Source organism: Lolium rigidum, chromosome 1 (genome assembly GCF_022539505.1).
Source record: "Lolium rigidum isolate FL_2022 chromosome 1, APGP_CSIRO_Lrig_0.1, whole genome shotgun sequence".
NCBI classification, from domain to species: Eukaryota; Viridiplantae; Streptophyta; class Magnoliopsida; order Poales; family Poaceae; genus Lolium; species Lolium rigidum.
Genome location: NC_061508.1, coordinates 18,772,288 through 18,794,249, shown reverse-complemented (window position 1 = coordinate 18,794,249; position 21,962 = coordinate 18,772,288). Strand labels below are relative to the sequence as shown.

Genomic DNA, 21,962 nt, shown 5'->3' with positions numbered 1-21,962 from the left:
TTATCCATAACACGTTCAATAATTTTCATGGGTATCTTGAAAGGAATACTTTCAGTAGGTGGATTTAAAATATCACAAGCATCATTAGAGTTATCGCATATGGGAGATAAAGTATTATCAGAGCAAATTTTCTCCCCTAAAGATGGGAAGCTAAAAAGATCATAAAAAGTAGCTTCCCCAAGATTAGACTTCTCCATAGCATTAGCAGTAATTGCGTTCATACTAATAACATTGCTACTAGCATGCAAATAAGGTTCCATAGGTTTTTTAATTTTCGCATCACATAATTCATGTCTTATTTCAGGAAATAGATTAAAAAGCTCACTATTGTTTTCCATTATGCCTAACTAGTGAAAAATAAAAACAAGAAACAAAAAGATGCAATTGCAGGTTCTAAAGGAAATAGCTTCGAGCACTCACACACCGGCAACAGTGCTAGGAAATAGCTTAGTAGTCGGAGGATGTGAATACCTTTTACCTTACCTCCCCGACAACGGCGCCGTGAAAATAGCTTGATGTCTACGCACGCTTCTATTCCTGTAGACAGTGTTGGGCCTCCAAGAGCAGAGGTTTGTAGAACAGCAGCAAGTTTCCCTTAAGTGAATCACCCAAGGTTTATCGAACTCAGGGAGGTAGAGGTCAGAGATATCCCTCTCAAGCAACCCTGCAATTACGATACAAGAAGTCTCTTGTGTCCCCAATATACCTAATACACTTGTCAGATGTATAGGTGCACTAGTTCGGCGAAGAGATAGTGAAATACAAGTAATATGGATGATTATAAGTAGCAATTGTAATCTGAAATAAATATGGCAGCAAGCAAACATGTAACGAGAACTTGTTGGAAACGGTGTTTCAATGCTTAGAAGCAAGGCCTAGGGATCATACTTTCACTAGTGGACACTCTCAACATTGATCACATAACTGAATAAATAAATGCTACTTTCTACACTCTCTTGTTGGATAACCAACACCATTCATTGTGTAGGGTTACAAAAGCACACCTCAAGCCGGAGTAAACAAGCTCCACAACATCCGGAGTTCTTATTAGAGTAACCTCTAGAGTGCATAATAGACCGTTGCAATTTAGACCGAGTACTAACATATCATATACACTGTCAACAATAGCTATGAAAGGGGGAATAGATCGCATCAATACTATCATAGTAATAGTTAACTTCATAATCTACAAGAGATTACAATCATAACCTACGCCAAGTACTACATGATGCACACACTGTCAACATTACATCATGGAGGAGGAATAAACTACTTTAATAACATCACTAGAGTAGCACGTAGATTAATAGTGATACAAAGCTCATGATCACATAAAGATCACACCATGGGAGAGAGAGATAAACCACATAGCTACCGGTAGAGCCCTCAGCCTCGGGGGAGAACTACTCCCTCCTCATCATGGGAGTCAGCAGCGGCGATGAAGATGGCGGTGGTGTCGATGGAGATGACTCCGGGGGCAATTCCCCGTCCCGACGGCGTGCCGGAACAGAGACTTCTGTCCCCCGAAACGGAGTTTCGCGATGGCGGCGGCGTCCCTTTCTGGAGTTTCGTCAATTGTTGTAGGGTTTTTAGGTCGCGAGGGATTTTATAGGCGAAGAGGCGGAGTCGGGGGAGCCAGGGGGCTCCCTCCCCACATCTGGGCGCGGCCAGGGGGCCACCCGCGCCACCTTATGGTGTGGGTCCCCTGGGTCTTCTCTCCGGCTCCCCTTCGGTGTTCTGGTCCGTCTCGGTGAAATAAGATGTTTGGCTTTTGTTTCGTCGAATTCCGAGAATATTGCCCGAACAGCCTTTCTGGAACCAAAAACAGCAGAAAACAGGAACTGGCACCTCGGCATCTTGTTAATAGGTTAGTTACGGAAAATGCATAAAATCATTATAAAGTGTGAGCAAAACATGTAGGTATTGTCATAAAACTAGCATGGAATATCAGAAATTATAGATACGTTGGCGGTTCTAGGGCCTCTCTCGCGTGAAGAGGAAGACCTACCGGAGGCCTGGACTCGTGATCTGGCCGGTGTGTTGAGTTCCGGAAGGCTCCGCCGGTGAATGTAATAATGCTTTTTGCCTGGAGTTTGCTGGATCGATGGTATTCGGTCGTGCGCACCCATGCTTTTATTCCGACCGATTGGTTCTGGAGGGAGCAACGCGAAGCTCTTTTTCTATGTTGACATCAAGTGACTATGGATCCATGATGAAAGTCGGAAGAAGAGAATTTCATGAAGGCCGGAGGGGAGTACTAGCTAAGGGAGGTTCAAGTCTACGCGCTGTTGAGAGACTTGCTTGGTGTTCCGGGCTTCACAGCAGCGGTATGAAAGTGGGAGCGACAACACAGGTGAAGTTCAGAGTCCTACCTTTCAGGGTGAAAACCCAAGGTCTGGCCTTAACTGGTTGTGCCTGGCAATGACCTTGTTGGAGGCATTGTTTTGAGAGCGGGGACTATCTTCAGGGTGAAAACCTAAGATCTTTGATTGGACGACGACGGTGTTAGTGCACTGTTCCCTTCTTGGAGACGTCGTTTTTGTAGAGTCTGTATTTCAGGTGTTGTCTTGGCGGTGGATGTATTGTTGTTGTTAGGCCCGAGATACTGCAGCGAAACTTTTATTTCTTAGTTTTCTTTTCCTTTTTTTTGGCCGTGTGCATCCGTAGTGCCATTAGGGTGGTGCGTTGTTGCAGAGGCTGGGTGTAATTGGTATCTTTTTGATATTAATATATTCCCTTTATCGAAAAAACATTATATGTCGAATGCTCGCCAGCTTTATCCTGCTCAATTATGCATATTATGTTATCAAATAAACTCCTTGATATATATAGCAACAAGATCGTAAATTAGATGAGATATATGAAGAATTGGAGAGAGAGACTGACGGGAGTATATCTATCCCTTTGAACTTATCAGGGTTGTTCAATTATAGGAGAAGTTATATAGCACTGAAACCATTTCATGATATGGTAACTTCTCTTGTCCATAACTAACAAGTCGGTGTTGTTTAACTACTACCTCCATACCGGATTATAGGCCTATTACCTATTTCGAGAAAAACTTCAACTACTAATTTAGTCAACAAAATATGAAATATGTATCATAAAAATTATACTATTGGAAACTTCTTTTGAATATGAATCCAATAGTATAATTTTTGTATCATATATCTCATATTTTGTTGACCAAATTTGTAGTTGAAGTTTTTCTCCAAATGCGTAATAGGCATATAATCCGGTATGGAGGTAGTAATGCTAGTAGCTACAAGAGCATTATGTCAAAAAGAAAAAGAAGCCACAAGAGCCAGGTACAAAACCGTACGCGTGAAGTTTCTTTAAAAAAAAACCGTACGCGTGAAAGAGTTGACTATGAAGGGTTGGGGCATACACAATGGTTGATAATATCCTCTTATCGTAGGTATTGCATGTGATTCGAGATGGTCAAATAACATGTTATATAATGAATTATGTCTTAGCGGTTATCCTCTTTAGTTAAGGTTTGCATGCTCCTTAGCTAGCTACAATTATGTCTCAGCGTTTATCCCCTTTAGTTATGGTTTGCATGCTCCTTAGCTAGCTACAATTCAAATGCATGTCTTAGGTATTCATGCAATAGTACAATTATACGGGAGTTGGTGAATCATCAAATGATTAGTGTATCTTGCATTAAGATTTATTGAAAGGGGAGTTTGGATTTAGAATGGATGCTACTATTATGTCACTTATGGAAAACACTTTCACTTGGGCAACCGATTGCACGATGTGACCGGTCGCCTCGTCCGCTCGCGTCTCTCTACACCATTCACGTCATTTATGTTCTCGCACGCTCTCTTTCCTGCCCACCGGCGGCCACTGCTGACCCTTCCACTGCTTTTCACCACCCCACCACCCTTACACTCCTCGCCCGTCTCCTCCATAATCCACAAGTCAAGCACAACCATGGCCATGGCCGTGGTCATGGTGGGGACCTAGATCTGAGACCTCCAACCGTGCCAAGCCTAGGAATACTGTAGATCAATGGGAACATGCTCGAGGTCGCTGGATCGATCTAGCGTGGCGAGCCAGATTCGTGACCAACGACGCTAAATCGACGAAATAGGAGCCGCCATGGATGACTGTACGATGTTAGTAAGTTTTCTATTTTTTGATGCTGAGTATGTTTGCCTGACTTTCCCCACACTCGTGTGGTTTTGTTGTGAATACATAATCAAGATGCTGCAAAGATTCTTAGCCTTGCTACAAACTTTTGCTAAATGTTTCAAAGGTTCTCGTGAGGTGATAAAAACATTGGCATTTGTTTTGTGAATTTTCCATAACCAACGTTTTTGCTGCGAGCAAAGAAAATTGATGCCGAGCAAAGAAAATTGTTGCATAAAAACTTTTGTTGCATTACATTTTCAAAATGATGCGAATATTTTTTGCATGTTTGTAACATTCTTTCATGATTTTTTTTATTACATAATCACTTTTTTTTGTTGCATTACTATTTTAAAATGCCGGAGATCTTTTTTCCACGGATGTAAACAAAGGAATAGTTGAACAGTCTAAGTTAAAGGATTTTAGTGCGCAAGTTGCATATTTATCTTTTTTCTAGAGGCCGCACACATACATTGTTTTCACTGAAAATTGATACACATACATATAAGTATCAACGCTATATGTACGTGCATTATGTATCTCAAAATTTTCTGAAACTTATAAAACACTCCTCTTTTGTGGGCTAGTTCAAAACTCGGGATCGGGAGTACCCCCTTCCCCAACGTATTATCGGCATGCCAATTTTTTGTTTAATTTTCTTAGGCTGCAATAAGGAAAGGATTATTACTACCTCCATCCGGTTTATAGGTTATACACGGATACCTAGGTTGTAAATTTCACCGCCGTAATACAAGATATATATTACAAACTATATGTCATTACACAATTCAGATGTTCTACTTTCTAATAATATAATTTTGTGTTACATAGTTTATATCATGTTGATCAAATTAACAATCTAGTGATGCGTGCAGGTCCTATGAACCGGGGTGGAGGGAATAAGACATTCATTGCCTCCCCACGTAATTTCAGGTAATGAACTGCATATGCCTAATAAAGCACGTCTTGATACGAGGACTGCGGAGATGAAGCGGATGATCAATGCCATCTGATCAACTCAAGCCCGCTTTAAGGTCACTAAGCCGATGAGCACTAGCATCTAGAAAGAAACTTGCTTCCCTATTGTTATACCTTGTCTCCCCAAGAAAATGTTTAAGACCAGCTACTATCCTTTGGGTATATGTGATGATTTCGCAAATGACATTAATGACCCCTGATCAATAACCACGGAAACCAATACAGTTGTTTGTTTGCACAATGTTCAATCAAACCTTCTGGAATTGAGAGCTGACGAATGGATGCTCCTAACTGTATAGATGCACTTGAAGCTGAACTAAGCACTCTAAGGGAGGGTTTATCCTTGGCGATGCAGTGGTGTAACCAACCCTTGATCTTGGAGACGGACTGTTTGGCGATAGTCAAAATGCTAGGGAATAAAGACATGGACCAGTCAGTCTATACGACTCTGGTCGAAGATATTAAATCTTTGCTGAAGAATCGTCAAATTTTCTTTACTCATATTAAGAGAATTTGGAATACTAGTAGTAATTTTATGGCCAATTATACTAGGTTAAACAGGCATACGGAAGTGTGGCATTTTTCTGATCCGGGTGGATTAGCATACACTTACCAAGATTTTGTAATCTCTGATATTCTTTGAGTAATGCAAGTATTGATTCGAAAAAAAAAACGGATGCTCCGTCCTTGCTGTCAGTCTAAGAGTGTATATGATAGCGTGTACTTCTCATTATTACCGATACAACATTTTTATGGTGGCAATGTAGGATAATAATTGCAGGAACTTTCCGCTGTATGACACCCCATGGAACAGCATCACGTGTGGTGTTTCTGTGATTCAGTACTAGCATATACTCAGTTTAGTGCACTTGGACTTGCACATTGTGTAGCCGGGTCTACCGAAGGCACGCTGCAGGAAGCAGTCAGTTGTGGAGATCCTTTCAGGCTACAGAGTTATTTATCCTTCTATGCACGAACATGCAAACATTTTGATGTGTTCACTGTCGTTCGCTTCGGCGCAATTGTTTTGTGTGTCTGGGCAAAGTCAAACGGAAATGATACTTGGACATCAAACTTCTTGTGGAGGCATGGAATGTTTTCGGACTTCGATGTCGCCTCACTCCCTTTATGCTAAAATCCTGGCTCCGCCAGTGCAGCCCCTTAGCGGTTGAATACCACGGCAACTTGAGGGAGAGCAGTTGCATGAGCCCCGGGACAAAATTGTCACCATCGTCGGTCATTCCGGAGATGATGCCGAGAGACCGCCAGAAGACGAAGGGGGCGAGGCCAAAGATGACGACAAATGCAGCAGCCTGGGCACAATTGGAGAAAAGGACCATGCTAGTGATAGATGATGGAAGAGCGGAGGCACGACCGAGCCAGAGGCAGAACGCGCTACCGGCGGTCTGCAGGATCCAGATGTTCCAGAGCCGTGCACGCATACCAAAGTAGTTGGAACCAAGGTCGGAGAGGTAGCCCACCATGGGTTGAGCGATGATGTTTGCCATAATAAAGGAGGCGGCGATTGTGCAGGCGGTGCTGAGGTCTAGGTGAAAATGGTCGAAGTAGTACTCGGCGATGATATTGTTGGCATTGAGCTCGACGCCCATGCAGTAGGCATAGAGGAGGACAAACACCCATGTTCGGTAGTTGGTGGCAGCGTCCAATAAGACCTTGGAAATGCTATATTTCTTCGTGTCTATATCATTACGGAGTCTGAAGAAGTTGTCGTCGAGGAGATCTTGCCTCAATATGAGCACGAGGATACCCATCACGATGTGCATCATCCCAGGCATAAAGTAGGTGATGCGCCATGCAACAAAGGTTGTGGCTCCACAAATCTTGATGGGGTGGATAAAGAGAGGCATGAAGAGTTGCGTGGCACCTCCACCCATGTTCCCCCGCCCCGCAAAACATCCGTTGATGGCGAAGATCATGTTCATGTTGAACATGGTCCTTATCAAATTCTGGCACGACACAAACGTGGCGAGGGAGAATCCGGTTAGGAAGCGGACAGTGATATACCCTGCTGCATTGTCGATGGGTGACATGCATGACACGATGGGTGCGGTGAGCATGACGAGGAAAGCACAACCGTAGCGTGGGCCGACGAGGTCAAATATGACTTCCATAGCGAGTTTGGAGAAGATGGAGCCTGACAAGGACGCAAATGCACCATTTTCAAAGTCGGTCTTGACGAGGCTGAGGTTGTCACCTACGATAGGCACCAATGGCGCTGCGGCAAAGGTGGATACAAAGCAGATGAAAGAGATCCACGGGAAGTGGAAGGCTCGCATGTACGGGTTGGCGAAGGAGAAGAGCCTGAAGGACTTCGCCTTGTTCTCATTGTCCACCTTAAGCTTGAACCTGCTCGCCGCGGCCATATTTTCCTCTTGTTTCTTGAGCTAGCTGCGGCGAACTAAAATCAGCTATGGGTGGTTGCCGCTGATCTTGATCTTTGCTTGCAATGTATAATGGAGATGGGATTTATGCCTTCTGATCTTGTATCGGTGAGGTATTTAGAGCTGAGGCATGCGTGCATTTGGAGGCCGTCGGAGTTGACGTCTCCTAGCTAACGGCATGTGTGGTGAGGTAGCATTGTCTAGTTAGTAATAAAGAATTGATGTAGTATTAATGTATTGCATCTGACGGAATCATGGCACGGCAGCTGGGATTAAAGAGCGAATGCACAACAGAGTCGACATGGAGGAAACTATCAATTAACCGGAATAACATCGTTGCCGCATCTCCTCCGCCCTCAGCCCGTGGGATCGACCAAGGATATCAGAATATGCACCGTCTCCCACATCAGAAGACGCGTGTGCCGAATCAATTTTCGGCAACTCTGCTTTAATAAAAAGAGAGCTTACATTTAGAGACGTTTTATATCAGCCTGAAGAACCAATCTCGAGATTAACTTTTCGCGCTTTACAAATTTAGCTCACGTTTACCTGTAACAACCTCCCACGTTTTATATCAGCCTGTGGGTTGATATGCTGTTTTTCCGCCGAGGACCATACTTGCAACTCTTGCAGCGATCCAACAGCCACCATACACGCAGCCAAGGGCGTTGATCACCCAGAGTCGATATGCTCTGACTCTGGCCAGCGGATCATGTCAACTGTGACACTGACAATATGCAAAGGGACAAGTTATGACCCCATCTACGTTTTAGTTAGTTATAATAATACTAACTCTCTGAGTGGTGGCCATGGACGGTTAAACGTCTACCCAGGGTCGACGGAAGGACGGGAACTCCATCATCATGTTTGCCATTAGGTCTATTTGGTTGGAGCGGAATGCGCGTGTCTTCGATGGCAAGGCATCGACGTCCGATTCTCTCCTGGACATGGTGGTTGATACTTGGGGAGCCTGGATGGTAGCCCGCGGTAGGCAACCGAGAGGCGTTCCATAGTTTTTTTTTTTCCTTTTCTCTCCTTTTCGACCCACACCGACTCCGGTTGTTTGGGTCGCGGTGGTTCCAGCTCTGTAATGGACTTGGTCCTTGTTTTCTTCCTCGAGCTTAATACAAAACACACAGATCTCCTGCGGGTACTCGAAAAAAAACTCACTTCGCCCGTCTGTAAAAGGCTGTCACGGATTTGTCTAGACACACATGTATCTAGATAAATCTGCAACATCCTTTTTTTTAACGGAGAAAGTACTTGAAAAAATGCCTTACTTGAAATTAAATGTAAATATAAATGTTTGCTAATGTAATTTTTCTTTTATAGCTAAAAATGTTTTAAAAATAATGTGGAAGGCCTAATTCTCATTAGGGTCACAATGGTGTATTTATATATGTGTATCACATACAAGGCTACACGCTACACCTTGGCAACACAACTTAAGGGAGCGCTATCCATATATGAGATGTGCACATGCATATACGTATATAGCTAGAGTTACAACGTTTAATTGACCCCTCAGTCATAATTTTTTTAAATTAAGATTGTGAAAAAGATATCTCTAAGCTTTTGTGTAGCACGTGACTTCATAAAATGATCGCCCATTGGTCTTCAGAAGGAACGAATCGTATGTTCACTCTCACAATCAAAGCGATAATTCGTTCACTCTCACAATCAAAGCGATAATTCACTTTAATACGCTTCATCCTAGAATGGAATACTGTATGTACGTTTCTCCAATATTGTCACACCACAAACACGTGCTGCTGTACCCGCAACTCACCGAGCAATTGCTTCACCGAAATAACTACCCGAGTCACATTAGCCAATGCCTTATGATTAATCAGCTTCAATACTTGACCAAGAAACGGTACCATGTTTTCTCGCACACCATGAAATCAGATATGCTCCCAGTAACATTACAATCCATTAGTAGACATCCTCCGGTCATCTAGACAACCTTCCGAGTCCGCAAGACAAAAAAAATAAACGACGTAGAATCAGATTTGTACGCGACCCAAATGAAATCGTCCCTATCATTTTTTAAAAAAATTCTCATGGCAATTGTCCAATAAACAACTGTAGGAGCGTGCGAAAATTGGCAGACCTTGTTGACCATAAAGGAAATGTGAACAACTGTAGGAGTTCGTGCGAAAATTGGCAAACCTTGTTGACCAAAAAGGAAATGTATGATCTAGTTTAAGTGATGTACTAAAGTGCACCATGCTCCTGTAGTGAGTAGAATCATCCACTCAAACACTAATAGGAAAAGACTTATAACCGCACCAGCTCACATGATGCTAAATTGAAAGTCTGCTGCTGGTAACACGAATCACGGACAAGCAAAAAAAACACGTCAGCGGTAGCTCGTGAACCGGTGTCCGCATCAGGTACCGCTGACACGCAAAACAAAAAATACGTCGTTGGTTCTTCCTTTGGGGTCTGGCCTGGGGGCTCAAAAAAGTGGTGACGGTGGACTATTGCCAGACGTCATGAGTGTATGACGAAGCAACGGTAGGGTGGCAGAAAAGGTCCGTCACTTGCTCTTTCCAGAAACTAGTGACATATTTGTTTTGCTTGATTGTCACTCGTTACATATAGGGTGATGACGAGCTTATATAATGATGTGTCGTTGGTTCACATGGTTAGTGCGATGTTCGGTACCGTCGATTGAAAAAGATGCCTACATCGTAGGTAGCGTGACCCCTCCCCTTTATCTATATTGCGCCCGTGCTCACTGCAGTTAGACCGATTCTCTTCACCTTCCACTGCTTCTCCATGCCACTGCCATCATGTTGCGCTAGAGCAGCGACCACGAGGCTGGATCGAGCCACGGTGGAGGCGGCGGCGCCCACTACAATCTCTGCATTGTGGAGGCACACTCGCTCGCTGACCTTAGGATCCTCGCGCCACCGAACCACGGGCTGCCTAGCAGCTGGGTGTTGAGCCTTGGCGGTGTGTCCATGCTACCAATTCCCGCCGCCTGCTGCGATCGCTATATCGAGGTGTACCGACACTAGGCGTCGATGTTGGTGGAGAAGCGGCGGGAACAGGTGGAAATATGCCCTAGTGGCAATAATAATAAGGTTATAATTAATCATATTCATTGTTCATGATAAATATTTATACTCCATGCTATAGTTATATTAAACGGAAACATTAATACTTGTGTAGTTTGTAAACAATATCGTGTCCCTAGTAAGCCTCTACTAGACTAGTCCTTTGGTTAACAATGGTTCAGGTTTCCTAACCATAGATATGTGTTGTCAATTAACAATGGGGTCATGTCATTAGGAGAATAACATGATGGACAAGAGCTAACTAAGCGAAGAATTAGGTCGTGTTTAAATTGTTGTACCTTTCTAATGTCAAATATACCAATCCTTAGACCATAAGAGAAGAATACTTTGAGAACATCAAACATCACTTCGTAATTGGGTGATTATAAAACCATCTTTGGGTATCTAAGAAAGTACTTGTTAGGTTGTATGTACCAAGAGTGAGATTTGCGCATCCGCATAACGGATAGATATATTCAGGGCCCGCTCATGTATCACACATTCTATATCGCTTGCAAGCACGTGACTAATGAGGGTTAACCAAAAGTGAATGATGGGCCACACGTTTTTTTTCCGAAATGGAGATCACCCCTGCCTCTGCATCGAATAGATGCATGATGGGCCACAAGTGAATGATGTTTTATGCAAGGATTGATTAGATGGCTCTAACATTACATTTTTTAGCTTCTTAATTTTTTGTGTGGCTCAGAGACTGGGTGTAAATATGAACATACTTCCTTTATCTGAAAAACTACACCAATGCTAGCTTAGTTTGAACGTCTGCCCGGCTACCGCTTGAACTGCTGAGGGCGTGTTTTTCTTATGCCGGCGAGGATCACGCGTCAAGGATAGACGACGATACCAAGGAGATTTGATTCCCTAGCTATCCTTTCCCAGGGTGTATTTTTTGTATATCAACAAATTCTGTTGACCCCCATGTGGTACATCAACGGATCAACCCCTACCAGATGAGCACAAACAACCGTTGTCGTTTTCAAGATGGCGTCCCTGATGAAAGAAAATGACCAAGCGTCTTGATCTGCAGAGATTCGACGAGTAACCAATGGCTGGCAGCACGTGTCCGATCTGTACTGCTAACCCAACCTCCCTCCCCAGCACATGCAACACGGGCTGCTGTCCACGACGCATGCTCCGTCTGCCCACAAATAGAACAGAGTGGCCATGATCTGCTAAGTGAGCTCAAGCTGGAAGATGGTCCCGAGGCGCATACTGCTGCTTCTGCTCGCGCTTGCGGCCGCGTACCATGGCGGAGGAGCGCCACGCGCGCAGGCCGCCGGCTGGCTGGGCGGTCTGAGCCGGGCGTCGTTCCCAAAGGGGTTCGTGTTCGGGACGGCGACGTCGGCGTACCAGGTAGAGGGCATGGCGGCCGGAGGCGGCCGCGGGCCCTCCACCTGGGACGCATTCGCTCAAACCCCAGGTGATCTACATTCATCCATTTGCTTGCTGCCCCGTTACGCTAGGTACAGTAGATTCTTAAGCAGTTGAACACTCGACTTACTTAAGAATTTAAAAGTGGCATTCAGAATAAGCATTCTTCTTTCATCCGATCTGCAGTGTCATCCTCTTACCTTGTCCTGCAATGATAAACAGGAAATATTGTGGGAAATGCAACTGCAGACGTTACTACGGATCAATATCATCATTACAAGGTACATACTAGTTAGTACTTCCTCCATCCAAAAAAGAATGTCGCATTTGTCCAAATTTAAATGTATTTATACATTAAACTGTGTCTAGATAAATTTAAGTTTAGATAAAGCTGTGATATTCTTTTTTAAGAAGGAGGGGAGTGCCACATCTTGAAGGTAGTTGTCTTTAATCCCAACTTCAAGCCCACATGATGAAGTCGTTCAGTTTCATTTTATTGAAGGGATGATGGGCCTGTTTGTTTGGCCTTGATATTAGGTGGCTTATTTCCATGGAAAGCTAAAACAAGGCCAACATAGTTGATGTATTTTTGTATAAACTTGACAAAACTTAAAATAGTTTGACTTAAAACAAACATACAACTTTCAGTTGATTGGGAACGGAGGGAGTAGCTATCTCCCGATGTGCATTATTGACTGTAAATAGTATGTTGTATGCATATACTTCTTCTGGAGAACAGTAAAACATCTGCACGGTTGTCGAGAAATAACTCAAGAGCCTGACATTTGATTCTTTATGCTGGTACAGGAAGATATAAATCTCATGAAAGGATTAAATTTAGATGCCTATCGGTTTTCAATCTCATGGTCCAGAATCTTCCCAGGTATACCGAATTTGATCGGAGTTGTAGCATGCTCGTACTTAACTCCGGTATTTTTCTAAGCGAACGCAGTTTGTTAATTACGTGCCACTGATTCACCTTTGATTTCCGAAGATGGTGAAGGAAAAGTTAACGAAGAAGGTGTAGCATATTACAACAATCTGATAGACTACCTGCTTCAGAAAGGTACATCATAACTAAGCCTCTGTTTCAATCTTTGGAACTTCCATAGGGAACCTGAATGCACTGACATCTGATGTTTCCATTAAAACCAAGCAGGCATTACTCCTTATGCCAATCTTTACCACTCTGATCTCCCTCTTGCACTTGAGAAGAAGTATGGAGGCTGGTTAAGTTCAAAGACGGGGTATGTTCTTCAAACTACTATTTTCTAGTATTTCAATTTACTCATGTGCTAGATTTGACTTATCGTTTCAGTGTTATTGGAGAATTACAGTTTGGAATTAGAATCATACAAGTTAAAACTAAAATTTGTGACTTCACTTGTTGGTAAATGAAAATAAAGAATGTGTTCTTTTGGTATGTTTACACAAAAGTATATACTGCACAATATACAAGCACTCAGTATGTTTGTCACCTGTTGGCAAGCGTAGAATGTTATACCTCTGATGGACATGCTATTTATCTTGTAGGGAAATATTCACAAACTATGCCGACTTCTGTTTTAAGACTTTTGGCAATCGAGTAAAGCACTGGTTTACATTCAACGAACCTCGGATAGCTGCATTCCTTGGCTATGATATAGGGAGCATTCCTCCTCAAAGGTGCACCAAATGCGCTGCAGGTGGAAACTCAGCTACGGAACCTTACATTGTCGCTCATAATTTTCTCTTAGCACATGGTTATGCAGTTGCAAGGTACCGGAATAAGTATCAGGTACTCTTTCACTAGTATGGTATGATGAGCAGCCTTCGGGAGTGTAGTTTGATGGAATGATAACTGAAACCGAACAATATAAAAATGTAGGCAGCTCAGCGAGGGAAGGTCGGAATAGTTCTGGACTTCAACTGGTACGAGGCTCTTACCAACTCAACTGAAGACCAAGCAGCAGCTCAAAGAGCAAGAGACTTCCATGTTGGTTGGTAAGGACATACAAGTATCGTCTGACAAAGCGTCCGGCTGAGATTAACTTTGATGTTTTCTGTTAGCATATCAATGTTAATACTATCATCAACGGTTGCATTGGATGCACGCAGGTTTGTTGACCCACTAATCAATGGACAGTACCCACAGATAATGCAAGACCTTGTGAAAGAGAGATTGCCAAGGTTCACTCCTGATCAAGCTGAAGTAGTCAAGGGCTCAGCAGACTATATTGGGATTAATCAGTACACAGCTAGCTACATGAAGGGACAGAAATTGCTGCAGCAGCCTCCGACTAGCTACTCAGCCGATTGGCAGGTTGATTATGCCTGTGAGTATCTTGTCATATTAACCTGTAGGTTTTGCATCAATGTATATATTGCGATATTGCTAATTTATCTTATATTATGGCCTAACTTTTGCAGTTGAACGCAATGGCATACCAATTGGACCCAAGGTATTTTCTTAGCTGCAACCTTTATAAGCTTTACTAGCAAAAGTGCCCGTGCGTTGCACTGGGAAAAATATTATCATTGTCGATGTTGGTCACACTTTTTCCTAACCGTGAAGAACATAATCAATTATAAGACCCCATCGCTGCATTGACTTGTAAAACTGCAGATATGTAGATGGTGGACGCCACCCTTATATAAATTTTAGTAAGATATGAATCCAAATGAATTTACAGCTAAAATAAATTTTTATTGATGGGCAATGAAGAATGTGACTTCATTTTTATTAGTACACGAAGAAAATAACTATTATGAATTTATTTTATTAATGGGACGAAGAGTTCTTGACCGGAAGTTAGATCCGCTGCTACTATCTAAAATTAGGGTTGTTTTATGGTGCGCTAACGTCCAAAACAAAATGTCCTTCTTAACGGTTCGGCTGGGCTTAAAATTGTAGCATGGCAAAGTCTGACGCAAAGGAAAAAACTAAAATATCCCAGCAGCCAAGCCGACCAAGGCCCAGGATAGCAAGTACAAATCCTAACCTTATCTTCTCCCCTAGAGCTCAGAACGCAGACACGCTTAATTGGCCGCCGCTAGCTCCGCCTCTGGCCGGCGCCCGCTGATGTGCCCCATCCGTCCATCGACGCCTCGGCTGCCCCAACTGACGCCTACCACCGTCGGCTCCTCTATTCTCCATCGCCGCTCCGTGTCCTCATCCACCTCCACCTCTCCCTCCTAATAATTGGATCTTTCCTTAGCCGTCTCTGATATTCTTTCCTACCTTTCCTTCCTCACAGGACATGGGGGTTAACTTTTGGATCTTTTCTTAGATCCTGGTGCTTGCAGATTGTTGCTTTCCAAGGAGGCCTGTTGATAATCCAGAAATTTACCTATATAAATCGGCAGAACTTGACATGAAGGAGCGATGTGGGACTATTAAACATAGAATAGGTGTGTCTCCCTTGCTCATCGGAGTAATTCCGGCAGAAAGCCCATAAAAAAATTGGAAACAGTGGCCCAGCATGCCCTAGCTGGACGCGAGCAGGGTCCGTTCCGAGCAACGATGAACAGAAGCAAATAATAATGAACCGGTACAGGGTAGTTTGATGTATTATGTGATTTGGTGGGAGGGCAAAACGGTCCAAAAAAAGCGTTGACGAAACTTTTTGGCAGAAACATAGAATAGGTGTGTCTCCCTCGCTCATCGGAGTAATTCCGGCAGAAAGCCCATAAAAAAATTGGAAACAGTGGCCCAGCCTGCCCTAGCTGGACGCGAGCAGGGTCCGTTCCGAGCAACGATGAACAGAAGCAAATAATAATGAACCGGTACAGGGTAGTTTGATGTATTATGTGATTTGGTGGGAGGGCGAAAGCGGTCCAAAAAAGCGTTGACGAAACTTTTGGCAGAAACATAGAATAGGTGTGTCTCCCTCGCTCATCGGAGTAATTCCGGCGAAAGCCCATAAAAAAATTGGAAACGGTGGCTCCAGCCTGCCCTAGGCTGGACGCGAGCAGGGTCCGTTCCGAGCAACGATGAACAGAAGCAAATAATAATGAACCGGTACAGGGTAGTTTGATGTATTATGTGATTTGGTGGGAGGGCAAAACGGTCCAAAAAAAGCGTTGACGAAACTTTTTAGCAGAAACCTTAGCTCCTTTATTATTAGGTATAGTTTTTCTTCGACCACTCCATACTTGCACTGTTGAGTTCAAAATCAATATGATAAAATTCTTGTCGATGCGTCAATCTCTACAGGCGAACTCTGACTGGCTTTACATCGCCCCGTTTGGGATGTACGGATGTGTGAACTACATCAGGCAGAAATATGGAAATCCAGCCGTCGTGATAACTGAAAACGGTACCTGATACTGCTCCATATCTATGTAATTATCTGGCTTTCGACTTAATACCTGGCATGCTCTCAGTCATATTGTCACCTTGTCAACAGGAATGGATCAACCTGGTAACCTTACCCGTGATGAGTACTTGAACGATGTCACCAGAGTTCAGTTCTTCCGGAGCTACCTTAACGAGCTGAAGAAGGGCATCGACGATGGTGCGAACGTGGTTGGCTACTTTGCGTGGTCTCTCCTCGACAACTTCGAGTGGGGATCTGGCTATACATCCAAATTTGGCATTGTGTACGTTGACTTCAACAGCAGCACCCTCGAACGGGCCCCGAAGGCGTCAGCCTACTGGTTCAGAGACCTGCTGCATGTCAAACACTGATGGAGTGCAGTGCAGTGCGTGTGAATTCTTGTCATCATCACCCCGTCGAGTTTCTCCCAACCATTTTCTGGATGGCAGCAGGATTAAGAGCTAGCTCTGTTCAAGGGCTACCAAATGGAAATAATTAAAACATGCATCTCAAAAAATGGAAATAAAACGTCGTGCATACGAATTCATTGTTTCATCTGATGTGTTATATATGGTCACAATGCCATCTAGCATGCATCTAGAAAGATTTTGCTTCCCTTCTGATAACATGGCACCAGAAGATTTATAAGACCAAGTGCTATCCTTTCCGACAGTTTCGCGGACGACATTATTGACCTTTGATCGAATAACTGCAACCATTAGGGAATCAGCTCACACTGTAATCCGATAACGGCGAAAAACTGTCAAACCAAGAGAGTTGAACAGAGGCTTTGTTTTCGGCGTCAAATGCTTGTTTGATCACTAGAACCAAAATCGGGATCAACTTTCTTCTCTTCAGCGGTACAACAGCGAACTTTTATGATGGCAATGCAGGACAAGGACGGGCCGGGATCACAGGAGCGTCTCCTGTCTCCTGCCGACCTGCCCTGTGTAATGTCCATTGCAAGCAGCAGCACGCGTGAGGTTCTTGTGAGTTAGTGCTAGGTACTTATGCAGTACTATGGCTTAATGTTGAATGTGGACTGCTATTTCGTGTAGTGTAGACGGGTCTTACGGACGCCGACGGTACGCTGCAGTAGTCAGCTCAGCTGTGGAGATTTTTGTGGTTGGGTGCAGCGGAGTTAGTTGGTGGTCGCCGGCGGTGCGTGGCCGGCAGATAGCCATCCATCGTTCAGAAACCATTTGTCCGCGTGTGGAACGCATGACTAAAATGTAGCTTAAGCTGGGAATTGTACTACGAGGCCGACCTGAATAGTGAATACTTCCTTTTTTTGGTAGGTTGGAGCTTAGCTCCCTGTCCGGGGACGCGACCCGGCGTTTATGTGATCACGACAAGTTGCCTTGTCACAGTTTTAAAACGTGCTACCTCTGTTTTGAAATAGTTGTCGTAATTTTATCTAGATATGGACCTATTTTAGTGTGCGAATACATTCATATCTACACAAGTGGTGACACTTATTTAAGTTGCGATATTTGTTAGAACGCAAGGGGTATTACTTGGATTGGTAACAGCTAGCAGACTCTTGCATAGAGATGCTTATGTCACATGTTTTGTAAGCAAGAGATATTGTGAGAGTGGATTTTTGTAACCCGAGATACATTGTAGATGCCCTTAGTGATACAAATTTGTCATTGGAGACTTATTGTAAATACGATTCCGATACTACATTTTACTCACATGTCATATGAATCAAGCTTCATGCACAATGTGTTCCTTAAAATGCCTCGAAATAGCCCCCCCCCCCCCTTTACGAATAAAGCAACAACCATACATGAGTTCGCGACCGAAAGAAGGAAACACTAGGGCAATAACACAACATACCCAACATGAAAATTAAGATACAACTCTCATAAGAAAGAGAATGTAAGCAACGGGGCGAGACAACACAAAGAGATGCCACAACCTAAGCACCCTCCGAATTTATCCCACCACGGTCCATGCACCCCGGATCCGAGTACCAAGACAACACCTCCAAAAAGGGATGCGATGTCTGTACGATGCTACTATCCGGACCACCAAGCTGATCCTAGGATTTCCCCTAGTACTTTACTGCAAGGAAAGTGGAGAGGGGAAACCTCGATGCCCCCCGCCCCCATGGAGGAATGTCGACACCCACATGCGTCGATGCCGGACAAGCCAACAAGGATTTCTCCCGTGCCCCCATGACCACCCCCAAAGGGATCGGTAGCCCATTAGCTCGGCGAGGATGCACACACTCGAAGTCGGGTGGGTGCAAAATCTACAAGGCGGCATAGCAGACGGACACGGTGAACCACAAAGGTTGGGCCCAAAAGGCCCTTAAGAAGCCCCACCAGATCCCGGCCCGTCTGACCCAGATCTGGCCCCCCAAGCTAGTTGTGGCCGCGGGCGCCGCCGCACAGCCGCCCCACCACCCTACACCCACCCATCACCCAAGCCTAGCATCATTCACAACCACCTTCTCCTCCGCCCGCTAGAAAGCGCTTCCTCGGTTGAAGCTCAGTCTCCACCCCATCATGGCCCGCACCCCGTGGAGTCGCCGCTGCGATGATACAGGCAGATCTGGACCTACCTAGCCCAGATCTAGCCTGCTACGTGCGTTGTAGATCCAGCGACTTGAGCGCCCATGCCTCCGGCCGATGAGCCGCCTGCCCCACCACCATCATATTCTCTCTCTCCTGATGCACGCCCGATGGCCAACGATGGCCTCTGCCATCGCTAGACCGGCGGAGAAGAACATTTTGCGCATGGCAGTCTAGCTACCCTCATGAAGTTGTCCGCCCGTCGCCCACGGGGAGCGATAGTACAACATTACGAGACGCACCTGAGGGTAGCTGGAGTGCCATGCACAATATGTTACTTTGTTATTTTATCTGAATCTCATGTTTGAACCAATCAACATGTCTCCAATCGTTTCCAGCGCTCCTAAGTTACACCCTCCTATATATATATATAAAAGACATGGCAACTGCATGAGCCGCCTAGCTTGCATCTATCTCCACTAGTGGAAAACGGGCCTTTTGATCCGGGTGGTTAGGGTCTTTTGTCGCGGGCGGCCAGCCGCGACAAGCAAGGCGCGATAAAAGGGAGGCCTTTTATCCCGGGTCGCTTACGACCCGCGACATAAGGTCCACCACGTGGCAGCCGCGGGGCGCGCAGGGCACGAGGCCCTTTTGTCGCGGGCGGTATTACCACCCGCGACAAAAGGCCCTCTACGTGGCGCGCGCACAACGCTGCTGCTTTAGGGTTTGAGGGGTGCAGCACCCCTCCCCCCCGCCACCGACCGCCTGTTATTTCATTTTTTTCGTTCGAAAATAAAAGTTGCATATATTTGTACGCTACTGGAAGTTGTACACGTTCATTCATTATGTATATATATAGATCGATCAAACAAATATTGGAAGCAGAAGTCGATTCCCCTTACACATATTCGTAGATTCCCTACATATATACATGGAGCTCACGATCGACAAACGGTACTAACGACCGTCTACTTGGAGGTAGAGCATCTATTTGGACTAAACAAGCCTTTGTTGTTTATTACTTCTCTAACCAAAAGTCCCGCCAGTTCCTCCGCGATTCCTAGTGCGTGTTCCTTTGGTTGGAGTCCGTCCCGCATGAAGTCGACCTATATACGAAAATGAGATGAGTATGACTATATCAGTCTTGATAACGAAATATTGATGATAATAAATAAAGTTGTGAATGTTATTGCTTACGTCGAATTTATTTTGGTTCTGCTTCTTAGTGGTTAACATGCGAATGGACTCGCAAACGTAGTATCCACATAGATTCGTCCCTTGTGGCTGCTGGGGGCACGGTACAGGATTAAATGTTAGCTTCTTTGCAAAGGTAATCTCCTTATGAACATTCTTCAAAGCTTGCCAAGCCCTGCCAGGCAAAAGAATGATTGAATGAGTGGATAATTAATTGATATCTCACGAAAGATAAAGCGCGGCGATGAAGGAAATTACACTTGGAGCAACTTCTGCAAGTCCTGGAACCCGTCCGGGCCTCTACTCGGTGGGTCTTTTACTTCAACTATTCCCTTATCGGGTTGAATGTCTAGTAGAATCCAGTGGAAGCTGCACATGTTATGCATATACGTCAGGAATTACACTTAACATCGAGTAAGAAAAATTGAATGTGCATAAAAGATCATTAAGACTCTCACTCGTAGTTGTAAGGAAACAATATTGAATCACAGAAATATTGCTCCCCCAAAAACCTTAGTAGGTTTCCCCCGTTTCTTCGTGTTTATGCTTCACCGTTTCAACATGTATTTTATCCGGGTCAACAAACCCAACATTGATAATATTATTACTTTTGCATTCACCGATCTTCGATCTGCATAAGAGAACCCATAAGATATAATGAGTATATATATGCAATGAAAACGAACATGAACTGAATGAAAATGAACTTATATGTAGTTAACAACTTACAAGCAGTAGCAACTCATGAGAGATTTGTCGAGGGCTTCTAGATTGAATAACTGCCAGAGTTCATTCATCTCAATATGGATCTCCTCCTTTCGGTAGTAATATTCCCATGGTATACTCGCCACGATGTATATTATCTTCTCCTTGCATGCATCAAGGTACCACTGATGCAAATTCCGCATATGTGTTGGCAGTTTATGCAGCTGCTCTCTGCTGACCAAGTCGGCCCCGTAGACAAATTTAGGAGCTATATCAGCAGTGGGTATTGCAGCATCTGCTGCAGACAGCAATTCCTCCACGGTAACTGAACAAGCAGCCGCTAGCCTTGCAGCTTCTTCCATATCGATACCACCATGATGTTCCTGGTACAGCTTGGGAACATTAAGCACTTTGAGTGCTGGGATCGATTGTTTCGGCTTCTCCATGACCGGAGCCGTCGGGTTCTCCATGACCGGAGCCGCGGGCTTCTCCATCACCGGAGTCTTCGTCGGCTTCTCCATGACCGGAGCCGTCGGGTTCTCCATGACCGGAGCCGCGGGCTTCTCCATCTCGGTCGGCTTCTGTACCATCGCGGATTATTTTCGCGAACATGTCTTCCTGTTCCAAGTCCCGTTCGAATGGATCCATTGTTTCTGCAAAAGAATTAAATCGATAAGTACATGTTCTAACCCTAACCCTAATCAAACACAAACCAAACCCTAACCCTAATCAAACACAAACCAAACCCTAACCCTAATTGGCGACACGTGTTTGCGAGAGGGAGAGGGTGTCGGCGACGCGTGTTTGCGAGAGGGAGAGTGTGTCGGCGACGCGTGTTTGCGAGAGGGAGAGGGTGTCGGCGACGCGTGTTTGCGAGAGGGAGAGGGTGTCGGCGAAGCGTGTTTGCGAGAGAGGGAGAGAGGGTGTCGGCGACGCGTGTTTGCGAGAGAGGGAGAGAGGGTGTCGGCGACGCGTGTTTGCGAGAGAGAGAGGGGGTGTCGGCGACGCGTGTTTGCGAGAGAGAGAGAGGGTGTCGGTGGACGCGTGTTTGCGAGAGAGAGGGTGTCGGCGACGCTAGCTAGTTTGCGAGAGAGGGTGTCGGTGGAGGAGTCGTCCGTATACCAAATACATATACTAAAGCACAAACTAAATCCATATACTAATTATAAACTAACTATACAAAATACATATACTAACTAATTAAGTACATACATATACTAAATTACAAACTAAATCCATACATATACTAACTAACTAAATACATAAATATAA

The 21,962-nt window shown here is 44.6% G+C and overlaps 3 protein-coding genes across 3 annotated transcripts in view; 1 reads left to right on the top strand and 2 right to left on the bottom strand.

The window, feature by feature from the left end:
* Window positions 1–4,590: 4,590 nt before the first annotated feature.
* Window positions 4,591–8,168, bottom strand: LOC124704850 (high-affinity nitrate transporter 2.1-like). The gene is made up of 4 exons (XM_047237021.1): window positions 8,067–8,168; window positions 6,292–7,520; window positions 5,370–5,524; window positions 4,591–4,619 (listed from the first exon to the last, which is right to left on the bottom strand). The coding sequence occupies exons 1-4, from the start codon at window positions 8,166–8,168 to the stop codon at window positions 4,591–4,593; spliced, it is 1,515 nt and encodes a 504-aa protein (XP_047092977.1).
* Window positions 8,169–11,794: 3,626 nt separating this feature from the next.
* Window positions 11,795–16,651, top strand: LOC124704834 (beta-glucosidase 7-like). The gene is made up of 11 exons (XM_047237020.1): window positions 11,795–12,020; window positions 12,194–12,252; window positions 12,779–12,854; window positions 12,966–13,037; window positions 13,131–13,218; window positions 13,505–13,748; window positions 13,839–13,954; window positions 14,069–14,286; window positions 14,381–14,412; window positions 16,167–16,269; window positions 16,360–16,651. Exons 1-11 carry the CDS (start codon window positions 11,795–11,797, stop codon window positions 16,638–16,640), a joined length of 1,515 nt encoding a protein of 504 aa, XP_047092976.1. The 3' UTR covers window positions 16,641–16,651.
* A 305-nt stretch (window positions 16,652–16,956) lies between these two features.
* LOC124704818 (BTB/POZ and MATH domain-containing protein 1-like) overlaps window positions 16,957–21,962 on the bottom strand; it is a 6,212-nt gene continuing 1,206 nt past the window's right edge. Inside the window, exon 2 of the mRNA XM_047237019.1 lies at window positions 16,957–16,978. Within this exon, the coding sequence (XP_047092975.1) occupies window positions 16,957–16,978 (22 nt within the window). The remainder of the gene's footprint in view (window positions 16,979–21,962) is intronic.